Here is a 24022-nt window from a genome sequence, read left to right on the forward strand (position 1 = left end):
CTAATGCTTAAGCAAATTTCTGGTCTCTTTTTTTAATATTGGAGTTAGTGTAATGTATATATTTAATAGTAGTGTTGCAGTATTTTTTTTTTTTTATTTATTTTTTTTGAATATTTCATGGTGAGTTAACTTCATTTCTGACTTATTTTACTAATATATTGTAGAATATAAAATGATAAAATTACATTTTAAAAATTATATTTATAATTCTATAATACAAAATAAATTCATACAAATATATAAACAAAAATAATTTAAATTTAATTTAAATCTGCTTAAAAAACAAATTCACTTTTTTATTTTATTTTATTTTTTTCATAGATTTCATAGAGGAAGAACTTTTCCCAATATTCCCAGTCATTTACCCAGTATATTATAACCATTATATTAAAGTATGAAAACTTATTTTAGAGAAATATGCCAAATTAGTTCCAAATCTGAGAGAATAAACCGTGGACCGCTTGCTCACGGTTCTTTATGTGCATAACATTGAATTATTTAAATACACTCCGAGATCAACAGAGGGCGTCATTTAGCTGCAAGCCAGTCAGGCCAGCATTTGATTTTATAACAATGCAGTAAACGTAAAATACAGTATAAATTACAGTAATTATATTAATATTATATTTTAACGAAAAGCTCACACTGGGTAGATTGTGATGCTAATGTAATATTTTATGTTTATTTTTTGTCTTTTATGGGGCGGGGCCAAACGGGAAATGTCTGTGACGTCACATGTACACGTCGCCAAGCAGGACGCGCTCGGCCAAGATGGCGGACAAGTGTCAGCCGCGGTGTCCTGCACTTTTCTGAGAAACTCAACTCCAGCCGCTCTCGTATCGAGTCTTGTTTGAATCTGGGCATCTAGACTGGAAGATAACGGGTAAGAGATCCCTTATGGAGCAGTATGTTTTGGGTCGGACAATTCTGTGGTTCGAAAGATTAACTGTAGTTTTTAGCATGCTAACGGCTAGTGGCCCAGTCAGCTGTCACCTGTAATTCCTCGCATCCTCTATTTACATTTCTTATGTTGATTCCTTTGTGTTTCTTCTCGTGACATTTCTAAATTCTACTGTCCAGGTGTGTAGTTAAATTTGCAGGCTTCATTGATTAGTTATGTTGTGGTTTAGCTACTGCTTTTCTGCCCTTTTCCTGCTTGATTTACACTGCTGTAAGTTTATTTAGTGTGTACGTTTTGTTTTGACAGCTTTGTGCACTAAGCACCATGATCCACATTAGCAGCATTACATTATTTTTGTGTATTTTCAATACATCGGTACAAAACATCTTGTAAGTACATTTGCTGATGTAGTTAAAGAGAGGAATTAAAGACCAGGATGTGACATCAGTGGGTCAAATCCAGTAAGGGGCGCTATGCGTGTCCGCCTTGGAGCCGGATATAATACAGTATATTGTAACATTCTTACTATATATGCATCTTGCATATTTTTTATTTTAAAAAGTTGCTTAATATAATGTTTTTAGCTACAAATTGAGAGTGTTATCTGTCATCAAAATCTCTGCAGACAACACAAAACGTCCTGTACGTGACTAAGAAAAGTAACCCACTGTGTGGTAACACACTTAGACTGTTATAAGGCACCTCAACTGAATTATCAGCCCTTGGCCTCCAGAAATTCCATTATGTGCTTTCTGTCTGGCCGCAGTATTGTTTCCAATCGGTTTAAATGCAGAGTTATATCTGTGTGTTTTCTGATCCAAAATGGCTAAAAGTGTAAGTAGAGACAAGATCACTGTGGATGTAGATAATCTGTTTGGACACCTACTCATTCTTGATTGTTTCTATTTCCCTCAATTTAGCTCAAGACTGAAATGACACAAATGAAAGTATGTGAATTATAGGTGACCAGCATAATGTTAAAAACCACCGTATATTTGAGCTTCTTCAAAGTTGCCATCCTTTGTCTAGATCACAGCTCTGCAAAGAGCTTTCTAAAAAAAATAATGATTAAATGCAGTTACACTGCCATTCGACAGTTTGGGGCATTGAAATGATCAAAACAACAATAAAAACAGTAGTAATGTGAAATGATTACAATATGAAATAATTATTTTCTATTTGATTCTATTTTCAAATGTAAATTATTCCAGTAATGGCAAAGCTGAGTTTTCTGCATCATTACTTCAGTCTTCAGTGTCACATGATCCTTCAGAAATCATTCTAATATGCTGATTTGATGCTTAGGAAGCATTTATTCTTATTAATGTTAAAATCAGTCGTGCGCCAATATTATTATTATTAGTAGTAGTAGTATTAGTATTATTTTATGAAGAGAAGGTCCAAAAGACCAGCATTTATTTGATATTTTGTTAAAAAATATTTGATATTTTTTAACACTTATGATCAGTGCATCCTTGCTGAATAAGTATTAATCACTAGTGTTATCTTTCAAAAAATAATCTTACTCACACCAAACTTTTATAGTACAGCAGTGTATGTTTGTCTAGAAAATTTAACTTCAAGCATTTAAGCATAAGCTTTTGAATCAAAAGGTTTAAACATCATGGGAAATTATTTTATATTAAAACTTAATTATATTCTGTAAAATGTGTCCAAATGTTTGACCAATGCTGTATTTGTCACAGTGGTGTTGTTTTAGTCACAGTTGGTGTGACTGTGAACATTGTTGTTTAATGATAAACAGTGTATTTTCATAATCAGAATCTGTGTCTGTGTCTGCACTTGTAGAGGTGAGGCCCCCTGCTTTAAAAAATGTCTGACCAGTTTCAAAGTTCAGTGTAACTTAATGCACATTTCTAACACACGGCTTGCAGTGTCTAATATCAGGTTTCTCATCGTGGTGACTGTTCATATGCCAACATAGTGGAGTACTGCTGTCTTCACACCTGCTCATCATAAAGCTTACGAATCTCAGATGGTGTGATAATGTTTGTTCAAGAGCAGAAACTTGGTTTTAACTTCAAAATGAAATCAAAATTGATGCTACTTTCACAAATGATCAGATTTTATAAAACAGCTGCATGTCTTGTTCATGAATGGGTGAGGCACTCTGTATCTGCTAGTGATACGTTTGTGTGTACTTTTATAGAGGTGCCACGTTGCCCTTGTTGACACTCTCACCATATGATGTTTAAAGCAGAATGGTCATTGTTATTTTAGCTGAGCAGCTATTAGCAGTATTAACTGAACTTTGGATGTGTGTTCACATGATGCATGTTGATAACAGGCAAACCCTGTGGTAAAACCATACAATCTTTGCACCAAGCTATGACACAAATCTGTTTTTCAACTATAGGGAGATCTCCAGTAAGTGTAAACACTTTGGAAACCTGTGAGTGTAAACGATGCAGCCCCCTCCTCGGACAGCTCCTCCTGGAGCTAGTGGACCTCCGCCTCCCTCCGGTGGACCCAATGCCTTCAGAAGAACCAGACCTCACAAGCATGGGGCTGCAGCTGCTATGACACCGGCTGCCCCGCCCACGCAGCCAGTGACTGATCCTTTTGCCTTTGGAAGACAAAGTTTTTCGCCCATGGCAGGGGGCAGCCAAGCTCCACCCACAAACATCAACCCACTTCCTATGCAAGGTCCTCCCCTTCCCGGGTTTAACCCGATGACACCACCACAAGGGCCACCACCAGGAGCAGCGCAGGCAGCCTCTCCTGGCCCACCACCAAGAATTTTTACACCACAACCTGTTCCCCCAGGGCCCGCACCAAGCTCTAATCCTCTACCTGCAGAACCAGGATACTTTAATTCCCAAGAACCAATGCCCTACATAGCACAATTGCCTAACCCTGCTCCTTCCTTCAGCTCTAGTTCATCACATCCACCCTCCACTGGCCCAACACCTCCAGTTCAATCCCAGACTCCTTTTCATTCCCAGCCAACACCTCCTCTACCTTCTCACTGGGTGCCTGACCATGGAAGCCGCCCACCCTCTGTTCAAAACTACTTTCAGCCAACTAGTGATCTCCCATCTCAGCCTTTTCAAGCTCAAGCCCCACCTCCTGTGCCCTCTCCCCACACAGCTCCACCAGTGGCACAATCTCAGAATCAAAGTCAGTCAGCTCAACCACATGTGACTGGGGCTGCTGCAACTCCGCAGCAAAACTCCCACTTCCCGGCTCAGAATTACTTCAGTCAGTCAGGTGGACCCTCAGAGCCATGGTTCAATCAAAACCCACAGGATCCGTTTCAGCGTGCCTGTCCTGTCTCCTACTCTGAAGTTCCCAGTGATTCCGGAACGCTCTCAATGTTCTTTCGGGGCAATGATGTTGAAAATAAAGAAACTCTGTCAGGGGAGGGACGTGTAAATGGGATTCATCACCCTATCCATTCGACGACTGAGTTCTCTGGTCCATATTTGAATGACACTGGTAACATTCGAGCTGGGCCAGGACCGTGTGATTCTGTGGAGAATCAGGAATGTGTTCCAAACCTGGAAGTGCTGCCTAGTGAGGCTCCTCCAAGCTATGCCTTTGAGGGGGGGCCTAATTTGGAGACACCTGACACTGGTCCTCGTCTTGCCCGCTCTGCAAGTGTTTCATCCAGCTATAGTAACGTCAGTCACAGCAGTGGACACGGTCCTCACAGCAGCAGCCACATCCCTCGGCGACAGCAAGGTGTTGTGGGAACATTTATCCAACAGGAAAGTCCCCGCCCACCAGATCACCCTCCTTTGCATCCCTCCACTGGTGGATACTTTGAACAGATAGACTCCAACCCAGCTGCAGAGGCGAGTCCTACTTTCCCAACTCCTAGCCCACCTAAACCAGTTGGTGTGTTCCAAGCGAGTGCAAATTCTTCCTTTGAGCCTGTCCGCTCGCATGGTGTAGGAGTTCGACCTGTTGAGGTTGATCGTGCACGCATGGTCATGGAAAAGGGTGGACGTGACATGCAGCCTGGCAACCTAGAACAACCCCCAGACAACTTGGAGACCATTTACTTACCAGAACGCCGACCCTCATCTCGAGCTCAGGGAGCACGACGCCCCATTGAGAGTCCCGCTACTACACTCTGGGCTCAAAATGACACTGCCAGTCTAGGTGCTAACATACTGTTAGCCCCTGCAGCACCCTCTCTGGCTGCAACATTTGTTCCAGCACATCCCTCTGAAGTCATCCAGCCACCGGAGGATGGCCCTCTTGATTTGCATCCAGCGAAGCCAGATCCACAGCCACCTTCGGAAAACCTGGAAATTCCCCCAGACTCCACACCTCAGGCAAGTTTGGGATATGCCTCCTTGCTGGTGGCCTCGCCTCCCATAGAGCCCCTAAATCCGTCTGTGTTGATTGCGCCACCTTCCAGTTTGGTTTCCTCTCAAAACCTCTCACAACCCTCCAATCAGACAAGTCCTCAAGAGACAGCAACTCCTGTGCACCCACCCTCTCAGTCTTCTGTGACCAATCAAATGCCTCAGAATTCCCCTCCAACGAATCAGCCACAGTCTCTTTTCTCTCAGACACCAGTAAACTTCAGCACTTCTTCTACTCAAGGTATCTTGAATCTAGCACGAGAGGCAAACGATGCTCAGCCCTCTGTTCAAGCACCCCGACCCGTTCTCTCAAGGGCTCAGTCTCTTAGAGGTGACAGCCAGTCTCTTCCGCCTTATGTTTCTCAAGCTCAGACTTCTGCCCCTGCCACCAGTCACAATGAATCTTCAAATTATGAGCTGCTTGATTTTTCTATGCATCAACCACAGTCCATGAATCAGGTGACAGTCCCTGCTGTCTCTCAGTCTGCCCATCCTGCGGGCTTGGTGAATAACACACCCGGCTTTTACCTGCAGGTCACCAAAGATGCACAGCAGGGTGGGCAGTCTGACAGCGAGGCTCTGCCCCTTCAGCAGATCTCTAACCCCCCACGACCCTCCAGCAACCAACCCAACAATGATCCGACTCACACCTCCCACTCTGCCCATCCACCTCCAGCTCAACACCAGCCTCCTCCACAGGCCCCTCCAACTCAGCGTGGTGCCCCTCCTGGATCTGCCCCACCACCTTCTTACCCACCCCAGTCTGGGAACTCTGCCCCCCAGCCACTTCAAGAACCCCAAAGACCTCCTTCATCTCTAGGCAGTCAGTCAGGCCATGGTGCTCCTCCTGCGATGCCACCTGGTCCAGGTTATGCAGGGTACTACCCGGGACCCTACCCTGAGTACCAGAATGGAAGACCGCCGTATCCACCCCAGTACCCTATGGATCCTAGAACTCAAAGCTACTATCAGGTGCAGTGATGTAATGATCTAGTGTGTTTCCACTAGGGATGTGCGCTACGACTAATTTGACTGTCGTTTAAATGGAAGTTTTGTATCCGACTAGTCGATTAGTTTAAAAGCTAGAAACCCCCAAAAAATGGCAAAAGAAAAAAACTGTGCGTGTGTCTTTGTAACAGCCTACACTTTAAATACTTCATCTTTGAATCACACTGTCAAATCTCTCAATGAATTCTGCTAAAAAAATAGGTCACAATTATGCCATATGCTTGCCTCCCATTATCATAATTTCATTTTAGGCGGTCGTTAAACAGAAAGAAAAGAAGAGCATACACTAACATAAACCAGTGCATAGCTTATTTATTCAGATCGGCTGGAGCAATGCAGAAATGGAAAATCAATCAATAGACTGACAGAATTCTTCATTTCCATATATCGTTAGCCAACATATTAAAACAATCAATAGGAAAGTTTATCAAGGAATAGCATTAAAACGGCTTTTAAAAATGTACTTCATGTTGTCTACATTGTCTAAAAACAAAACAATGCTCGTTTTACTTACTCAGACCATGTGCATTTGTTCAGTGAATTTAACATGTTAACATGGTCTGGTGACGGGACTAGAGGCAATTCTGCACTTGAAAAAAAAAAATGCGCTTGGCAGGAACTGAAGTCACAGGCACGCAGAGAGATAACTACAAGCAAGCAGACAGTTTCAAAAAGAGCCTGGAAATCCCGCACCACCACCGAAGTGGGTCTTCGTTTAGAGGAATAGACGGCGCGGATGGGATCGCGAACCGCAGCGGCGGATTGTAGTGTATGAAATGATTGACATTTGCTGGGTTTGGCTAGCCTCCAAGCTAACGCATATGTGCCTATATTGAATATGATTACGCATCGCTCCAGTAGAGTTATTGTAAGCCAATTTGACATTACACAGTTTACACACAACTTTTCCATTTCCTTCTAATTCAAAATAATCCCACACCTTGCTTGGCTTTCGCGTGGTCATTTCGAGCTCGCCGCAACTGACATGAAGAGAACGTATGCGAGGTCTGAGGTAAAAATGTAGTTTAAAAATATTTATATAATTAAATATTTTGATATGTATTCTTTTTCAAAAGTTTTATTATATTATGTTTTAAATGTAACGTTAAAATGATGGTAATTTGAATGATAAAATCATTTTTTTTTCCTCTTGTGTAATCGACCATTGTTATCAGTTTAAACTAGTAGGAGCTGTACAGTTTAATCGACTAGTCGACTAGACCCGCACATCCCTAGTTTCCACCTAACAAAGCCTCTAAATGCTAGACTTAAAACATGACTTAGTAAAATATTCATATTTTTCTTTGTTTCAATTTTGTAGGATGATCCATACCGTAGAGGAGATCCTCGATACGGCTGGTATGATGGTCAAAATCCTGGCTACCGGGAGGCTGAACGTCAACCAGAGAGGCCAAGTTCTAGAACCAGCCAATACTCAGACAGACCCAATTCCAGGTCAGGTCATTCACACTCTTTCTGACACTTTGAACCTGTTTTCACACTTATGGCGCTTTTCCACTGCGTGGTATGACTCGGCCCAGCACAGCTCAGTTCGGCTCGGTTTGCATTTCCACTGCAGTTTAGTGAACTGAAAAACTTTTTAATTCCGCGTCGCTCTATCAAGCTCTCGCTGGATCCGCTCCTCGGCTATCAACGAGAAGAACATCTGTACTTCCTCTACAGACAACGAAACAGCCATTTTTTTGGTTGTTAAAAGAAAGGTGTGCTCATTCATAACAGTTGCGTTCGATCCTTCGCTGGCTGTGCTGATTTAAATCTAGCGGGTCTGTTGTCCCGTGCCGCAAGTTCAATGCCGCAAGTTTACATGTCACGTTTTGGTAACGGTATGGTTCGCTTGGAACCTCGGCCGAGGTGGTACTAAAAAAAAAAGTACCAGGTACTGTACCCAGTGGAAAAACCCTCAAAAGTGAGCTGTACTGAACCGTACTGTGCCGCACCATGCAGTGGAAAAGCGCCATTGGTCTCTATTGCTTGCTCTATTGCTAACTCTGTTGCTTGAGTTTCTATCCCTGATTCTCTGTTCAAATTGCACATTTGGTTCCAAACCGTATTGAGCTTGCATACCATAACTTGCTAGAAGCAACTGTTTACCACTAGAATTTTTGATTTTACACCATGCCGTAACATGCACAAATGCCTGATTACAGCACTTCAGCTGTAGACCAATGTTTCAGTCAAACCCAGAATCCAATGTAAGTGTTTTACACCAAAAGCCCTAGTTTATAAGCATCCTTAGACTGCACATTTTGTACTTTTGTTTTTAACTTTTTTTTTATTTTTGATCTTAGACAGGGGTATCAAGAAGACATTTCTAGATCCAGCCGTAGTGCCTATGATGACTACTATGCAAACTACTATAAGAGACAGTATGATGCCTATGGAGGTAAAGACAGCACTACAGACACTTTATCTCTATGCACCCAAGGGTTAAATGTAGTTTCTGCTTTTTACTTATGAGTGTGTGTTTGTGTGTATTCAGATAGGAGCAGGTGGTATGATCCAAATGCTGCTTATGATCCACGCTACAGAGCCTACTACGATCAAACGTATGGCTGGTACTATGGAGATGCCTACTACAACCAACAATATCAAAACAGGTACACACATACACTTGTGCAGTCAGTGTTTTTGTACATGCTGACACCTGTCTAACTGAGTTTTCATGATAATGGTTGCTAGCAGAAGAGAGGGCTATGATGACCCATGGCGGTATTACCCTGGTTATGACTCCAGCTTTGATGATGAGTGCCGCAGACGTGACCCGTACGTTGACGATTTTGACCGCCGTTCGGTTCACAGTGAACAGTCAGCACACAGTGTGCATTCATCACACAGTCGACGCAGTAGCTTCAGCTCACGCTCACAACAGGTCTGTGTAGATCTTATTGTGCCAGTGTATGTGTCTGTGCAATGTGTATAACAAATTTCTTCTTTATACAGAGTCAGGTGTATAGAAGTCAACCAGATTTAGTCAGTGCAGCCTATGATGCCACTGGGACGACTCTTCCAGCGGATTACACCTACAGCCAGTATCCTAACCCTTCTGATACTGTAGATTACAGTCAGCTTCCTTATTCTACCGACAACACCTGGACTGCTCCAGAGCAGCGTAAGTATTACACATTAAGTGCAACATTATGGTGGACATTGTGCTTTATGTTGGGATTTTCTTTTTAGCCACAGCCTTCTCTGTTTTCATTATAAACTTCCACAAAATACTATCAGGTTTATTGAGTGACAGTGTTTTTTTAGTATAATTTATCTACTATTTTTAATTTTATATATTAATATTATTATTATTATTGTTGTTGTTGTTTTTGTTTTGTTTTTAGTTAGTTTTGGTAATTTTTGTGTGTTTTTGTCATTTTTATTAGTTTTATATATCTATATAGTTTAAATTAGTGCTGTCAAATGATTAATCACATCCAAAATAAAAGTTTTTGTTTACATTATATATGTATGTGTACTGTGTATATTTATATAATTGTTTACTGTGTATAATTATGTATATATAAATACAAATACATGCATGCATGTATATATTTAAGATATGTTATGTTTATATAATTATATATAATATAAAATATAAGAATATGAATATATTCAATACAAATATATTCAAAATATATACTGTATGTGTGTGTATTTATATAAATATACACAGTACACATACATATATAATGTAAACAAAAACTTTTATTTTGGATGTGATTAATCGCGATTAATTGTTTGACAGCACTAGTTTAAATACATATAATTAGTTTTAGTTGAGTTATTGTAGTACTTAAAGAAAAACTAAATGAAAAGGAGAAATGTCTTGGCAGCTAGCTAAAATAAAATATATGTATTTTTAATATTTTGTTTTATTTCAGTTAATATATTTTTCAGTAATTAATTTTTTTTAAAGGTTTTTGTTCACAATAGTGTTTCCCGGCATTCTCTGTAGCATTAAAATACTTAAAGCATCAATTTTATACTTATTGCACATGCATTAAAAAGAGCTTCCTGACTTTTTGCGGAAGTAAAATTATCATGAACCATCTTTCTTTGCGTCTTTCTCAGCTCCTCCAAGGCCGTTGACCCCAGAGAAGTTTTCTGTTCCTCATCGCTGTGCTCGGTTTGGTCCGGCTGGTCAGCTGATCCTTGTCCAACCCAACCTGCCCTCTGCTGGTCAGCCTACACTTGTGGAAATCCACAGTATGGAGGTAACAATTGAGTCAGAGTGCAAATATCCTGATATATAAATCAACTGCAGGTCATCACCTTTAAAATAATAAAATTAAAATAGGACTTTGCAGCTGATTGAGTTACCTTGCAATTACATGTTAATTTGTTTAACCTTTGAACTTCCCCTTGATCCTCAACTGTGCAGTTTTGTTTTGTTTTGTTTTTGTGACTTGGTTATAAATAGCTCCATGATAATTGCTCAACTACATTATTTGCGTCTGATATCTTGGCTGTGATGTCATTCCAGACGATTCTGCAGGATTCTCCAGAGCAGTCAGAAATGCGTTCATTCCCTGGCCCGCTCGTCAAGTAAGAGTCATCCTTTATTTACTGAGTAAAGACGTATATGTGTATTCTCTGACACTGTTAGAGCCACGTACACAGTCTAACAATCCAGTCATCATCTCATGTTTACGTCCACAGAGAGGAGACTCATAAGGTGGATGTCATAAAATTTGCTCAGAACAAAGCCCAAGAGTGTTTGCGAAATGATGACCTCATTGACAAAGACTCCGCCTACCTCATCTGGGAGTTCATTGTGCTGCTGTGTCGCCAGAATGGGGTGCGTGTTTGTGCAGCCCTAACCATAACTAAGAGTGTGTATTGTGTTTGGTTGCTTGTTCGATAGCAATTAGTTAAAGTATACTGAATAGTTTTTCGTCTTTGTTTTAGACGGTAGTGGGCACAGACATCGCTGACCTGTTGCTAAAGGAGCATCGCTCTGTCTGGTTGCCCGGAAAATCACCCAATGAGGCTAATCTCATCGACTTCAACAACGAAGCAATAGAGCGTGCTGAGGAGGAAGAGGCGGGGCCAATATCCCTTCTATCAGACACTTTCATGGGCGTGCCAGAGAATGTTGGCAAGGAAACAGAGCGTTTCAGAGAACTTCTACTCTTCGGCCGCAAGAAGGCAAGACAAACTGCATGACTTTATTACCCCATTCAGCCATATAGAGACCACTTTTTATGATCCAATCGGTTCCAATGGATAACATGAAGTCCTGATCATATTGTTACTGGTTGAATATCCTCATTTATTCATTTAAGATTATGGAAGTTTGTGGTTGTAGCTAATTGCAGTTGGGCAAGTCATTCGATGTTCTGTGAAATAAAATTATTATTTAAAAAAAACTAATAATAATATGTTTGTTTTATAGTACATTAGTTAATAATAATAAACACAATATTTTAAATAATAGTAATAGTTAATAATAATAATTATTAATATTATTAAATGCTATTTTTACAGTACATTATGAGAATTATTATCAGTATTATGAAAATATTATATAAAATATAATATTTAATATTATTTTGAGTAATAATAATAAAAGTAATAATAATCATTATTGTTGATATTATATGTACTTTTCATTGTACAGTAAAAGTTTTTTGCAATAGTAATATTTCTTTAACTTGTTTAATTTTTGTAATTTAAATAAATACAAATAGTTTGAATAATATATAATAACAGAATTATTATTATTCTATAGCCATATCAGGGATCCAGACTCATTCTTCCCACTGGTCGCTCTTTTGCGATTAACTTTCTCAGTTGGTCGTACGTGCACATGATTTGGTCGCAAATTTTGTTTTTTGTTTTTTTTGTGCTACAACATGGGATTAATCAATGCATGCTGATGAACTTTTATCATAGTTTATTGTTATATGAAAATGAAAGTGGTTAACATTCAGCCCGTTCTTTTTCATAGTGTAATTTTTTTTATTTGAATTTTGTGAACAGGAGTTCCTCTTTTGCTATGATATAAGCCAGGCTTCGGGTGCTTTCACTGTCAAATTCGAAATCTTGTCACGTTTTACAAGAAAATATAATTGTCTGATTTGCTACATCTACACACCTTTTACTTTTTAAGACTAAAACAAAAGATGGATTCATTGTTATTCTTAATAAGCACAACAACAATATAACAGTAAGATACAATGACAAACTAGCTTACAAAACGTTTATTAACAAAAACAAATAAGATGAGGCATGGCATACACCACATGCTGTATTATATACCGACTAATAAATTAAAGAATGTTTAGCAAACACTGAGGAATCAATTAAAAAAATAAATTTCCATAGTGTAACGTGAGGTAAACAGCAAAGATATCAAGCTTTTCAAAATGAAAACAAAAAGAAAAGTAAAACTAAACTTGCTGTCCGTGACAGTGCTTGCATGTTTTTTTCCCACAAGAATACATGTTGACCTTCTCTGGTTTAAGAAGCGGTCTTTTAGCCTACTTTACTTTAGCTTGAAAACCATCCATCGTTTCCTCAATATTCGTGTCGTTTTTGTCGCGCGCTCCTGCTGATGCGGCGAGTATAAACCAGGCTCTACACACAAGCGCTGCACAGTTCAATCGAGTAGCGCGGTTTCGTTATGCTTTCAGTTTCTGCATATTGAATGGGGAAAGGAAATTTATTTATTTTTGGTCCTTAGCTGATCACATGCCTGCATACTGTTTTATATGGATGTAAATTGTGTTTTTTTCTGACTGACAAAACCATATATTTTAGCAGTGGAAAGACAATTTGAGAAGTTTGTGTATGTTTATTAGGACGCTCTGGAGGCTGCTATGAAGAATGGCCTGTGGGGTCATGCGCTGTTATTGGCCAGTAAGATGGACAACAGAACACACGCCCGTGTAATGACCAGGTAAACCACATCTACTTAAAATGGCCTATGGCTCCATGCTTTCAAAGCAACAAATAGGGCTAAATTGTGTTAATATTTGTCCTTTTCAGATTTGCCAACAGCCTGCCTATTAACGACCCTCTTCAGACGGTGTACCAGCTCATGTCAGGACGAATGCCGGCTGCTGCTACTGTATGAGAGAGTTTGTGTGTGTTAGATGTGTTAAAATAGTAATTTATGCAATGCCTATCTTCATATACATCATCTTTTTCTCCGACAGTGTTGCGGAGATGAGAAATGGGGCGATTGGCGACCTCACCTGGCCATGGTGCTGTCCAACCTCACACACACTCTGGATCTTGACACCCGCACCATTTCCACCATGGGGGACACTTTAGGTACATAAACGTAGATGCAAAGTATACACACATGTTATAGATGCAGCACTGGATCTGTAGTCAAGACTATTCTGTGTTTTACAGCATCTAAAGGTCTGGTAGATGCAGCCCATTTCTGTTACCTGATGGCTCAGGTGGGTTTTGGTGTTTACACCAAGAAAAGCACCAAGATGGTCCTTATCAGCTCCAATCACAGGTGTGTAATAACATATATATAGTTGATTAGAGATATGTATACACACAACTGTACACATCAAGGACATAAAATGTGCAAATGCACTTGGCATTTGTTTGCACTAACACCTATTCACTCCGTCTCTCTCCCAGCTTGCCATTTTTGAAGTTCTGCTCGTCAGAGGCGATTCAGCGCACAGAATCGTATGAATACGCTCAGTCTCTTGGCTCTCAGCCTCTCTCTCTGCCAAACTTCCAGGTGAGACAAACACATAACATGTAGTCACTCTACTAGGGATGTTTTCACAACCAACTAGTTAGTGGCTGACTATTATAGATGCTCTTTATGATTAGGGTAGTTAGGTCTATCTGTACTAGGGCTGTACAGTATATCAAAACAAAAATCGATATTGCGATACGGCTCAATGCAATAGACAAATTGTGATAGCTGCGATAATTAAATGAATATATGCATTGCATGTTTCAGAGGGAAGTGCCACGCTGCGTTTATTTAAAGCTCATGATCCTCTGTTTCAGCGCCTTATAGCGTCTTGGTTCATTTACTGTGAATCGAGCTGATTTAAGAAGCCAGAAGATCATATCGTGAGCTGGACGTCTATAAATGAACACAGTGCCAAGCTTCACTCTGAAACCAGCAGTGCATATTAGGGGTGGGCGATATGAGCTAAAATTCATATCACAATATTTTCCACTGTCCAGACGATATCGATATTACATCGCGATATGAGAAGAAAAAAATTGGAATCACATTTTAGTAGACCTTAGTTAAATTACAGGCAAAATATGTATTTTAACCTTATATAACGAAAAAAAAAACATGATTTCAAGATCTAAGGCAAAAATAGATGCGTGAAATTATGCTACATAACACACTGTATATAAAGCTGCTCTGCGCTGTGCTTATGAACACAGAGGTAAGAGAAAAAGAAAATGCCCTCTAAAGGTACCCTCTTCAGAATACTCATTCATATTTACCCCCAATTCATTATTTATATTTTTCTTATTTCGAGCATTGTGAACAGTGATCTTGTCCCGCCTGCTACAGTATTTTCTCTCTTTGTGTGCTTGTTCTGCGTCTCTGTCCTGTGTTAACGGCTGTTTACAGACTTAATAATATTACCACACAGTTTACATTTTGGGAAATTATTGTAATCCAGTTTGTGTGCAGTTCCGAAAAGCCGATCGTGTGTTTGGAGCAAAAACTATCCGGTTCTGATTTATGTCCGATCAAGCAGGGCATCTCTCTCTCTCTCTGATGAAGCAGTAATGACTGCGGGGGAAAAAATCTTTTTCCATGAATATGTAACGGTATCTACAGTATAGCAAAATCCATATCATAGCACAACATGATACCGTTAATACCGGTATAGCGCCCACCCCTAGTGCATATATTTATTTGCAGACAAATACCAAAATGAAAACTTGATGCAAATGAAAATTAAGAAGTTAATATGTAAATATTAGTACTGTTATTTTACAGTTGCTCTTTAATTATTTCTATTATCTTTATTAAATACTTGACTTATTTTACAGTATAATAGTATTGGTGCAAAAAAAAATGAAATTTGAGTTGGTTTTCCAATGCTGTGCAGCCCTAATCTGTATAATCCACACAAATCCAGGAAGGTCATGACCTTTACCTTTTGACCTATACAGGTGTTCAAGTTCATTTACGCGTGTCGACTGGCGGAGGCGGGACTCTGTGCTCAGGCCTTCCATTACTGTGAGGTCATCTCACGCACCCTGCTGAGCTTACCTGAGTACTACTCAGCTGTGTTCATCAGTCAGCTCATACAGGTACACAAATTAACACGCATCAGAGGATTCTGCCTTTTGAGTTTACATTTCTGACTAATCCTTCTTCTCGTGTTTGATTACAGATGTCTCTGAGGTTGAGGTTTTTTGACCCTCAGCTGAAGGAGAGACCAGAGCAGGAGTTGTTTATAGAGCCTGATTGGTTACTGCATCTCAGACAACTTGATGGACAGATCAAGGTGCGTGTCTGTTTTCTTTTATCCGTAGGTCATCATGCCAGTGACGCATGTTATTTACACGCATTGCTCTGTTCCTGTGTAGCACCATTAAATTAATCATGTACTTTTCGATTCATGGCGTGATGCCAAATGATTGGACTGATTAAATTAATAAATGGGCTGATTATTAAAAAAAATCAAAAATCACAATGTGAATTAGTGGGATTATGAAATCCCTAAGGCTTTAATTTATTTAAATAAATATGTACATTTCAGAGTGATGCATGGCACTGTACATTTACATGTTCATTTATTATTAAATGCTCTATGTTACAGTGAAATAGTATTACAATAGTAAACACATTTTTTACAATTTAATAGGAAAATCATCATAATTTTTATTATTATTAATTATATTGATGCATAATTGCACCATTTTTGACCAAATTGTGCAGTCCTGCAAAAAAGTGTCATAAACCTTGAGCTCTTAAAAAAATCACATTTTAAATTTTATACAGGAAATGTAAAGATTTCTAACAGAAACAAAAATATATGTATATTTTACCCAAATCAACAATAAGTCTGTAATATGTCTTATTATTAAATAAATAAAATGTAACAAATTAATAATAATAATCATCATCATCATCTTAACAATAATTATTATTATTTTTATAATTATATTGATACATTATTGAGTTTTATGCCAAATTGTACAGTCCTGCATAAAAACACAGCAAACCTGGAGATCTTTTTCTTTTTCTTTTTTTAAATCACGTTTTAAATTAGTCACAATTTTTATGAAAAAAAAAAATCTCTTGCATTTCCCCCCCCCCATCTAAATAATTGTTCAGAGAAATAATGCACATATATCTGTGTAAGTTCACATTAGACTGTGTTCACGTGCATGTTGTCCCGTGTAGGATGGTGCGATCACCTTTCGCGCGGATCGCAGCACCCCACAGCTTTATCACTGCAGCACACCCAGTTCAGAAGACCAGTGCAGCCCACCTGACCCCTCGACTCTGAATCCTGATCCCCACAATCCTCTCATGACCTCTCTTTTGCCCCCAGCTGGTGTTCAACTCATGCCACCAGGTACGTCCCTTCATAAAACGTGAACTGAAAAAGAATCCATTTTGATTCTGTAATCATTCACCATTTTATGATCTCCTTTAGCTCCTCCCACTATTCTGCAGGATGGGGCGGTCCCTCTGCATCAGGCCCCGCCTCCGGGTGAAAACTTTTCATTCTACCCAGTGGCCCCGGGGCCACCACAGCCAAACTTTGCGACACCGTTCCAACCTGAAATGCATGAGCAATACATGCCCATGCCACCCCAAATACCCCAACAACTACCGCAGCAAATACCCCAGCAAATGCCCCCACAATTTCCGACGTACAGCTCTACAGAAATGCCTCCACAGATGCCACCAGGAATGCCACCACAGATGCCCCCTCCAATGCCTGGGGCTGAACATGGCTCCAGCCCTTCCTTTCCTCAGCAGTACCCCCAGTCGTCTCCCACGTTCACCGCCCCTCCTCCACAAGGGAAGGACTTCTATGATGAAATGGCACGCATGGTGAGTTAGAAAAAGCTAGAAACGCAGTATCACTGTTTAGTCTAACAACAGCGGCTGTTACTACTTTTAAAAGTAATGCCTTACATTGGTGCATAAAATGTAGCATCATTACTTTTAATGGAATATAACTCATAAGTTATGTTAGTTTTGCATTTTATTGGGTTTTGTTACTGCCGCCACCAGTGTTGGGTTATATTGCTTTTAAAATGCATTACATTGTATTACCCATACAAAGAATTAGGGATGTAATGATTCACTCAACTCATGATTCGATTCGATTCACGATTATTTTTTTTAACAAAATGAGATTTAAGACAAATTATAAATGAAATGTGTCCTGTTATTATTGCTTGGACAAAATGCTGCAAGTTTCTTTGTGAAATTAAAATATAACACTATAATAATATACTAATATAGCACTTGCATATTATTGCTCTTTTGTTGGTTTACAATATTAGATTGAATTGTTTACAATATTAGATTGAAGCAAAAACAGAATGGGCTGACTTCAGTTTTGTGAAACTATACATAAACACTATCTGCATGAAACAGAAACAGCAGACGAGCTGAATGAGACGCAGATTCATTCTCTGCCAGCAGGTGGCACTTAAAGCGTTTCCATGGTTTCCGCTGTAAACAAAGCAGCCCTGCACTTATGAACTTTAATATGCATTATACAGTGGCAAGATGAAAAGAAAAAATACCATCTAAACTTTTCTAAAGACACTAAGTTCCCCTCAGACATACATTCATATAAACTCCTACCCCTAACTGAATCACGATTTGTTTAGCATTTCAACCGATTTGAATCGTCACATATTTTAATAGATTTTCAACCGGCTTGCGGTTAATCATTGCATCCCTACAAAGAATATATTATGTTAAATATTATAATTTTTTTGGAATATAACACTTACAGTATATTCTATGAAATGTATTAAACCGATTCCTCTTGTTCAAGGGCCCAGGCAGAAGATCACGAACCACTTCACAGTCGTCAGTGCAACTGGTACAGTCTATGCATACATACACACACACACACACAGTACTGTTTAAAGATACAAGGAGTTCTTTTATTGTAAATTAATACTTACATTTAGCAAGGGTGCATCAAATTAATGCAAAATTAAAGTAAAGACCTTTATGATGTTACAAAAGATTTCTATTCATGATAAATGCTATTCTTTTGAACTTTACACACAAAATTTGAATCTGCACAACTGTTTTCAACATCAGAATCAGAAATGTTTCTTGAGCAGCAAATCAGTATATTAGAATGATTTCTGAAGGATCATGTGACACTGAAGACTGGAGTAATGATGCTGAAAATTCAGCTTTGATCACAGAAATAAATTACATTTTAGAATATGTTCAAATACAGCAGTTATTTTAAGTTTTAATAATACTTCACAATATTACTGTTTTTACTATATATTTGATCAAATAAATGTAGCCTTGGTGAATAGAAGAGACTTTCGAAAATTATTTAAAAATGTACCAACCATATATTTTTAAACATAAGTCAAATTTTGTCTTGATTTGCAGATATCAGGTCGGCGGTCTCGCACAGCATCAGAATCGTCCAATCATTCTGGACGAGAGCGCAGCAGTTCTCTAGTCAATCAGGGCTCTCCACCTCCCCCTCCTATCCCAGAGGCTCCACCCCAGGATGAACCCAAGAAGACCAAGAAAGACTCTCCCAAAAAAGTACATACTCACAATAAACACATACAGCGACCCACTGGACATGCACTAGAAAATCTTTTGCAATTGAAACGAATGTTGCATTTCATTCTTCATCAGGGAGCGAGTGGCGGCTGGCTGACCTGGCTGTATCCAAAACGAAAGAACGAAGCACATCTGCCAGACGACAAGAACAAATCTGTAGGCACCTACTTCCAAACAACATCCCGCTCTCTCTCATGATCGGCTTGTCTTGCTTTGTAGCATTGATTAAGAGAATACTTTGATTTTTCAGATTGTGTGGGATGAAAAGCAGCAGAAATGGGTGAACCTGGATGAGCCAGAGGAAGAGGTACAGCATAGGAATTCATGCATTTCAAATGCTGTATTGTATTGTGCATGTATCGTTGTGAATGATGGTATTTGTATGCGTTTCAGAGCAAACCCCCTCCTCCTCCACCCACCGGCTTCCCCAGAGCTCCAATGGGCGGGATGGGGCCCCCAGGAATGGGTGGTCCAGCAGGGGGGCCACCTGTGAATATGTTCTCCAGGAGAGCAGGTGGGTCACCTTTTCTCTTCCTAATTACTTCTTAGTGAGAAATCGGTCCATACATTCATCCTCTAGTTAAATTATAAACAGGTATTTCCTCTGAAATAAAACAGTCATTGCTGCAGTGTTGTTTTTAACTAAAACTGTGTGTGTGTGTTTCAGGCACTAAGAGCCGTTATGTGGACGTGTTGAATCCCGGTCGTGGAGGATCTAAACCGGCCGCTGCGGTACCGCCTCCTGCTGATCTGTTTGCTCCTCTCGCACCCATGGCCATGCCAGCCAACCTCTTTACACCAGCTGCAGGTGTGCATGTGTACGTCAGTGTGTTTCTGTATATCAGTGTATGTCTGTGTGAAGTCTAACACTGCTGTTTTCAGCCCCAGATGAGCAGCAGCAGCCGATGGAGGGAAGTGTACCAGACGCCAGTGGAGAAAACACAGAGCAGACTAGTGCCACAGTGCCACAGGTACACACTATCAATATAACACACAGTGTTCAGAATATACTTTTGTCTCACAACTGGAATTGTTCAGCTAATTTTTCCTTGCACAAAGCGGTTTGAGTCTCAGTGAAACATCGCCTTTTTTAATAGTGGAAAAGATTTTTGGTACTTCCCAGCTAAATGTCTGATGGTAAACGTTGTTAGAGAACACATGCCTTTATCTGAGCTTTTCTTCTGTTAACATTTTGTATGTTTTTGATCTGCTCATATTGCTTTGCACATTTGTTTGTTTATATTTATTCGTTATTTTTATTTTTATTTTTTAAATCATCAGAGCCTGATTTTTATTTAATTTTTTTCTTGCATGTTTCTTGACATTTTATATTTTATTTTTATTATTATTTTTGTTTTATTTGCTCACCACAGCAATTTTTTTTCTTGCATTTTTATATTATATTATATTCATTCATTCATTTGTTTATTTTTTACTGTCTAGAGGCAGATTTAATTTTTTTACATTTATTTATTTTAGTTTGTTTACTCGCCAGAGGAAGTTTGCTTCTTTTTTTTTTTTCTTGCATTTGGCTTTCTTGTTGTTTTTTTCATTTTTAATTTACTAATCTCAGCCACTTTGTTTTTCTTTCTCTAGCATTTGGTTCTTAACAATGTATTATTAATTGATTCATTTATTTAAGTACAGTATGCCTGGATGTATTATGGCAGTGAAAAAAAGTGATTAATGAGGATTTAATGTAGTTTATTATTATAATTATTTATTATTCTCATTACTCTATTAATTATTCATTACTTGAGCAAGGCACCGAACCCCCAACTGCTCCCCGGGCGCTCACTGCTGTGTGTGTGCACGTTGGATGGGTTAAATGCAGAGCACAAATTCCGAGTATGGGTCACCATACTTGGCCGTATGTCACTTCACTTTCACATCTGCAATAATGAATGTGTTTTCCATCTAGATGTTTAATCCGAATGCTTTGCCTCCCGGCCCAGAGGGGACGCAGTCTGGAGAGGTCAGATCCTCCTTTAATACCTTATCACTTCTCCTTTAAAGCTGCTTCATCCTGTCACGCCCGGCTCCTTCACCCATGAATGCAGAATAACACTATTATAACCACACATATGCTCACATGTACACTTACTACCTCTGAAACACACACACATTGTAACTTGCATCTCTAACTCTATGATTATGAGCTTTGACTATGATCACACAAAGAGCATGAGTGTGTGCGAGCGTGTTTGAGAGTGAGAGCACATGTTAAGGACTACACGCTGCTGAGGCGTGATGTAATCATATGTTAATGATTGACAAGAGATGTGTGATTTAAGATGGCGCTGCATGGGATTAATTCGGGTTTGTGGTGTTTTTGTTTGTTTGTTTCGTTTATTCCTGCTGTTCTAGCTGTCACGTTCTAGCTCAATGAGTTCTCTATCTCGAGAAGTGAGTCAGCATTTAAATCAGGTACTTTCAGCTGGTTCTTATCTGAAACCCACACACACACCTTTTCCAGACACTACAATAATAAAACAACAGTGCTTTCTAATGCTGCATAGTAAAACACATTCACACATGCTGTCTGCACGCTTCTAACATCAAACACTTGTAGCCACACCTCCAGCATGACACCAGCAGCCCTGACTGAGTAACCGGCTAATAGGAAGGGCTCTTGGATTTCAGAGGCGTGCTGAAGATCGAGGCTCCGCCCCCTTTTGGTGCACGCCATATTAACCAATCACGTGCTGCATGCTAATCATGACTTTCAGTGGGCATGGCTGTCTGTATCCATGGAGATGGATGGTGATGTTGCTTTCCTGTCCAAATAGTAATCACAAATGTGTTCTCATAGGTTCCCATTCAGCCGCCAATGCAAGGAGCTCCGCCTGCAGGAGGTGTGACCTTTTATAACCCCTCCCAGTTTGCACAGGTAAGAGTCTCAAGGAACATTTAAGGTGATTCAGTGTTATTGCTAACTAGAACTATTACAAAATCATTTTTGTTAATTAAAAGAAAGCTGAACTGAAGTAAAATAGAAATTTTTGATTAAAAATGAAAATTAGACATGTTGTTTTAGCAACTAACTGAAATAAAATGTTTAATTTGAAGTACTAAAATTACTAAAATTAAAACTGAAATAAAAATAAGTGGAATCTAAATAGAAATATTTAGCAAAAAAAACACATAAAAGTGACTAAAACCTAAACTAAAACAATTATAAATATAATTTATAATTCAAAAGATAGAATAAAAAAAATGGCAAAGCACTTAAATTTATTAAAACAAACTATTAAATTTAAATTAAATGAAAAGTGAAAATATAAAAGATAATTCAAATTATTAATAGTATTTTAATAATTCTAAAATAACTGTGCCAAATACATTAAAATGTTTAATGTAGGAAATTTAAAGTAGTTAAAAAAATCTAGTTAAAAATAATCAGGTGATACACTAAATGAGCATGAAGGATGATATCTGTACCATTATAACAAATGATAAATGGCCATATTTACTGGTGAATACAATTTAAAAAAATAATAGTAATAAAAAAAGGAATAGATACCACCACATGTCCCACAGTACATTTAAGACAATTGTTTTGTATTAAAAGATATGGTTAAATGTGTAAATGATGCACTAAATTGCATACATTTCCAGAAAATACTTCTGGACATTGGATAAAACCAGGTTTAATTTTTTAAATTTATATTACATTTTATTAAATGTTTTAAATGATTAAACTTATTGAATTATAGGAATAAAACTCTGTACTAAAAGTGTTATTAAAGTGGATATTTCTCCAAACTCATTTATTTGTATTGTAAATGAAATATGCAGATGCAAATAGATAAAGTGCAATAAAATAAACATGTGATGTATATTTTGGATGTTTTCTTTCCGCTAGTCTGAACCAATGCATGAAAAAACGGTGGTTTTGCCTTCGAAGCTGACATGTAAATGTCTTTCTCTGTCTTTTCCAGTCTGTTCCCACAAGCCGCGCTCGATCTGGTCGTCTGGGACAGAGAGGATACCCAACACTGAAATAAGAGTATCGCTGTAGTTGTAGATCAAGCTGTGGTTCTAGACCAGATTGGACTGAAGTTTGGTTCCTGCCTGGACTCCTGGAAGCGCTGGCATGCGGCCCTCAGCCTCCCGAATAACATTGTCGTCGCTGTCATAATCATGGTTTTCCCGAACGGATCAGAACGGAAAGGAACAGGACAGATCGGACTCGGTCATCCTCTGTTTCTCCTTCTAGACTCATCATACCCATTAGTCTAACTCTTGTTCTGCGTTTGTACGCGGCGCTTCCTCAACGTGAGCAGTGTGAATATAAGTGCAATATGTCAAATTTTAGCCCTGTGTAGTTTGATTTCCTTTAGTAGTCTGCTCATTTCAGCAGGGTGAGTGCGAGTGTGTTTGTGTGCGTGAGTGGGGATGAAATGTGGGCGTGTCTTGCTGATGGACTCCAGCCAATGCATGAGTTAGAGGGCGGTCTGGCCTGTTTTCATGGGAACAGTGCAGCGTACCAGAATGTTTTAGATATTTATTAAGCTTCCGGTCGAAACGCCGTCGCCGGACAGGATCCGTACATCAGAGTGAGTTTGTGTACACGTCGTCACAGCGTACTAAACAAACCCATCTCTTTTACCGTCTCCTGAACGAATCCTTCATTTTGCCAGTAGCAAAGAATCATACATTTATATGATTTACCAAAATCCTGTGATCATTGTGCGTGTTTTGCTCGTTGCTCAAATATCATTTATTATTTTCCTGGCTTCATCTCGCTCTCTGATCGGTCGTCTTCATGTCTCTTAATCACACGCCATTTTTCCTTTGCTCGTTCCGGGGTTCTTGTTCCCATGGTAACAGCGGGGTTTTGTAATTCCAAAGGTCAGCTCTGTTTGAAGGAAGCTCGGACTTTTCCAATGTGTTTAGAAATTGACTGTACAATTCTTGATAAAGTGATAATAAAGATATTTTTGAGCTCTTTAATACTTGAGGGTTTAATATTATTTTATAATATGGTCATTATAAGGTTAATAT

The 24022-nt window shown here is 39.0% G+C and overlaps 1 protein-coding gene across 5 annotated transcripts; it reads left to right on the forward strand.

Annotated features, from left to right (window-relative positions):
* Window positions 1-751: 751 nt before the first annotated feature.
* Window positions 752-23971, forward strand: sec16a (SEC16 homolog A, endoplasmic reticulum export factor). 5 transcript variants are annotated; one of them, XM_058757578.1, is made up of 32 exons: window positions 752-883; window positions 3279-6210; window positions 7568-7701; window positions 8415-8459; window positions 8556-8650; window positions 8747-8864; window positions 8947-9136; window positions 9208-9376; window positions 10330-10472; window positions 10742-10803; window positions 10918-11056; window positions 11167-11406; window positions 13062-13159; window positions 13249-13330; window positions 13419-13536; window positions 13621-13732; window positions 13864-13969; window positions 15388-15528; window positions 15612-15725; window positions 16628-16802; window positions 16884-17287; window positions 18249-18296; window positions 18833-18994; window positions 19091-19171; window positions 19266-19322; window positions 19409-19529; window positions 19683-19823; window positions 19898-19986; window positions 20937-20990; window positions 21383-21442; window positions 21828-21905; window positions 22957-23971. In XM_058757578.1, exons 2-32 carry the CDS (start codon window positions 3328-3330, stop codon window positions 23020-23022), a joined length of 6525 nt encoding a protein of 2174 aa, XP_058613561.1. In that variant the 5' UTR covers window positions 752-883; window positions 3279-3327; the 3' UTR covers window positions 23023-23971. The 5 variants fall into 5 exon arrangements, with proteins under 5 accessions (XP_058613561.1, XP_058613562.1, XP_058613565.1 ...); XM_058757579.1 differs by having other exon boundaries at window positions 8950-9136; XM_058757582.1 differs by lacking the exon at window positions 21383-21442.
* Window positions 23972-24022: the final 51 nt, after the last annotated feature.

This window comes from Onychostoma macrolepis, chromosome 21 (assembly GCF_012432095.1).
Source record: "Onychostoma macrolepis isolate SWU-2019 chromosome 21, ASM1243209v1, whole genome shotgun sequence".
In the NCBI taxonomy this organism is placed as follows: domain Eukaryota; kingdom Metazoa; phylum Chordata; class Actinopteri; order Cypriniformes; family Cyprinidae; genus Onychostoma; species Onychostoma macrolepis.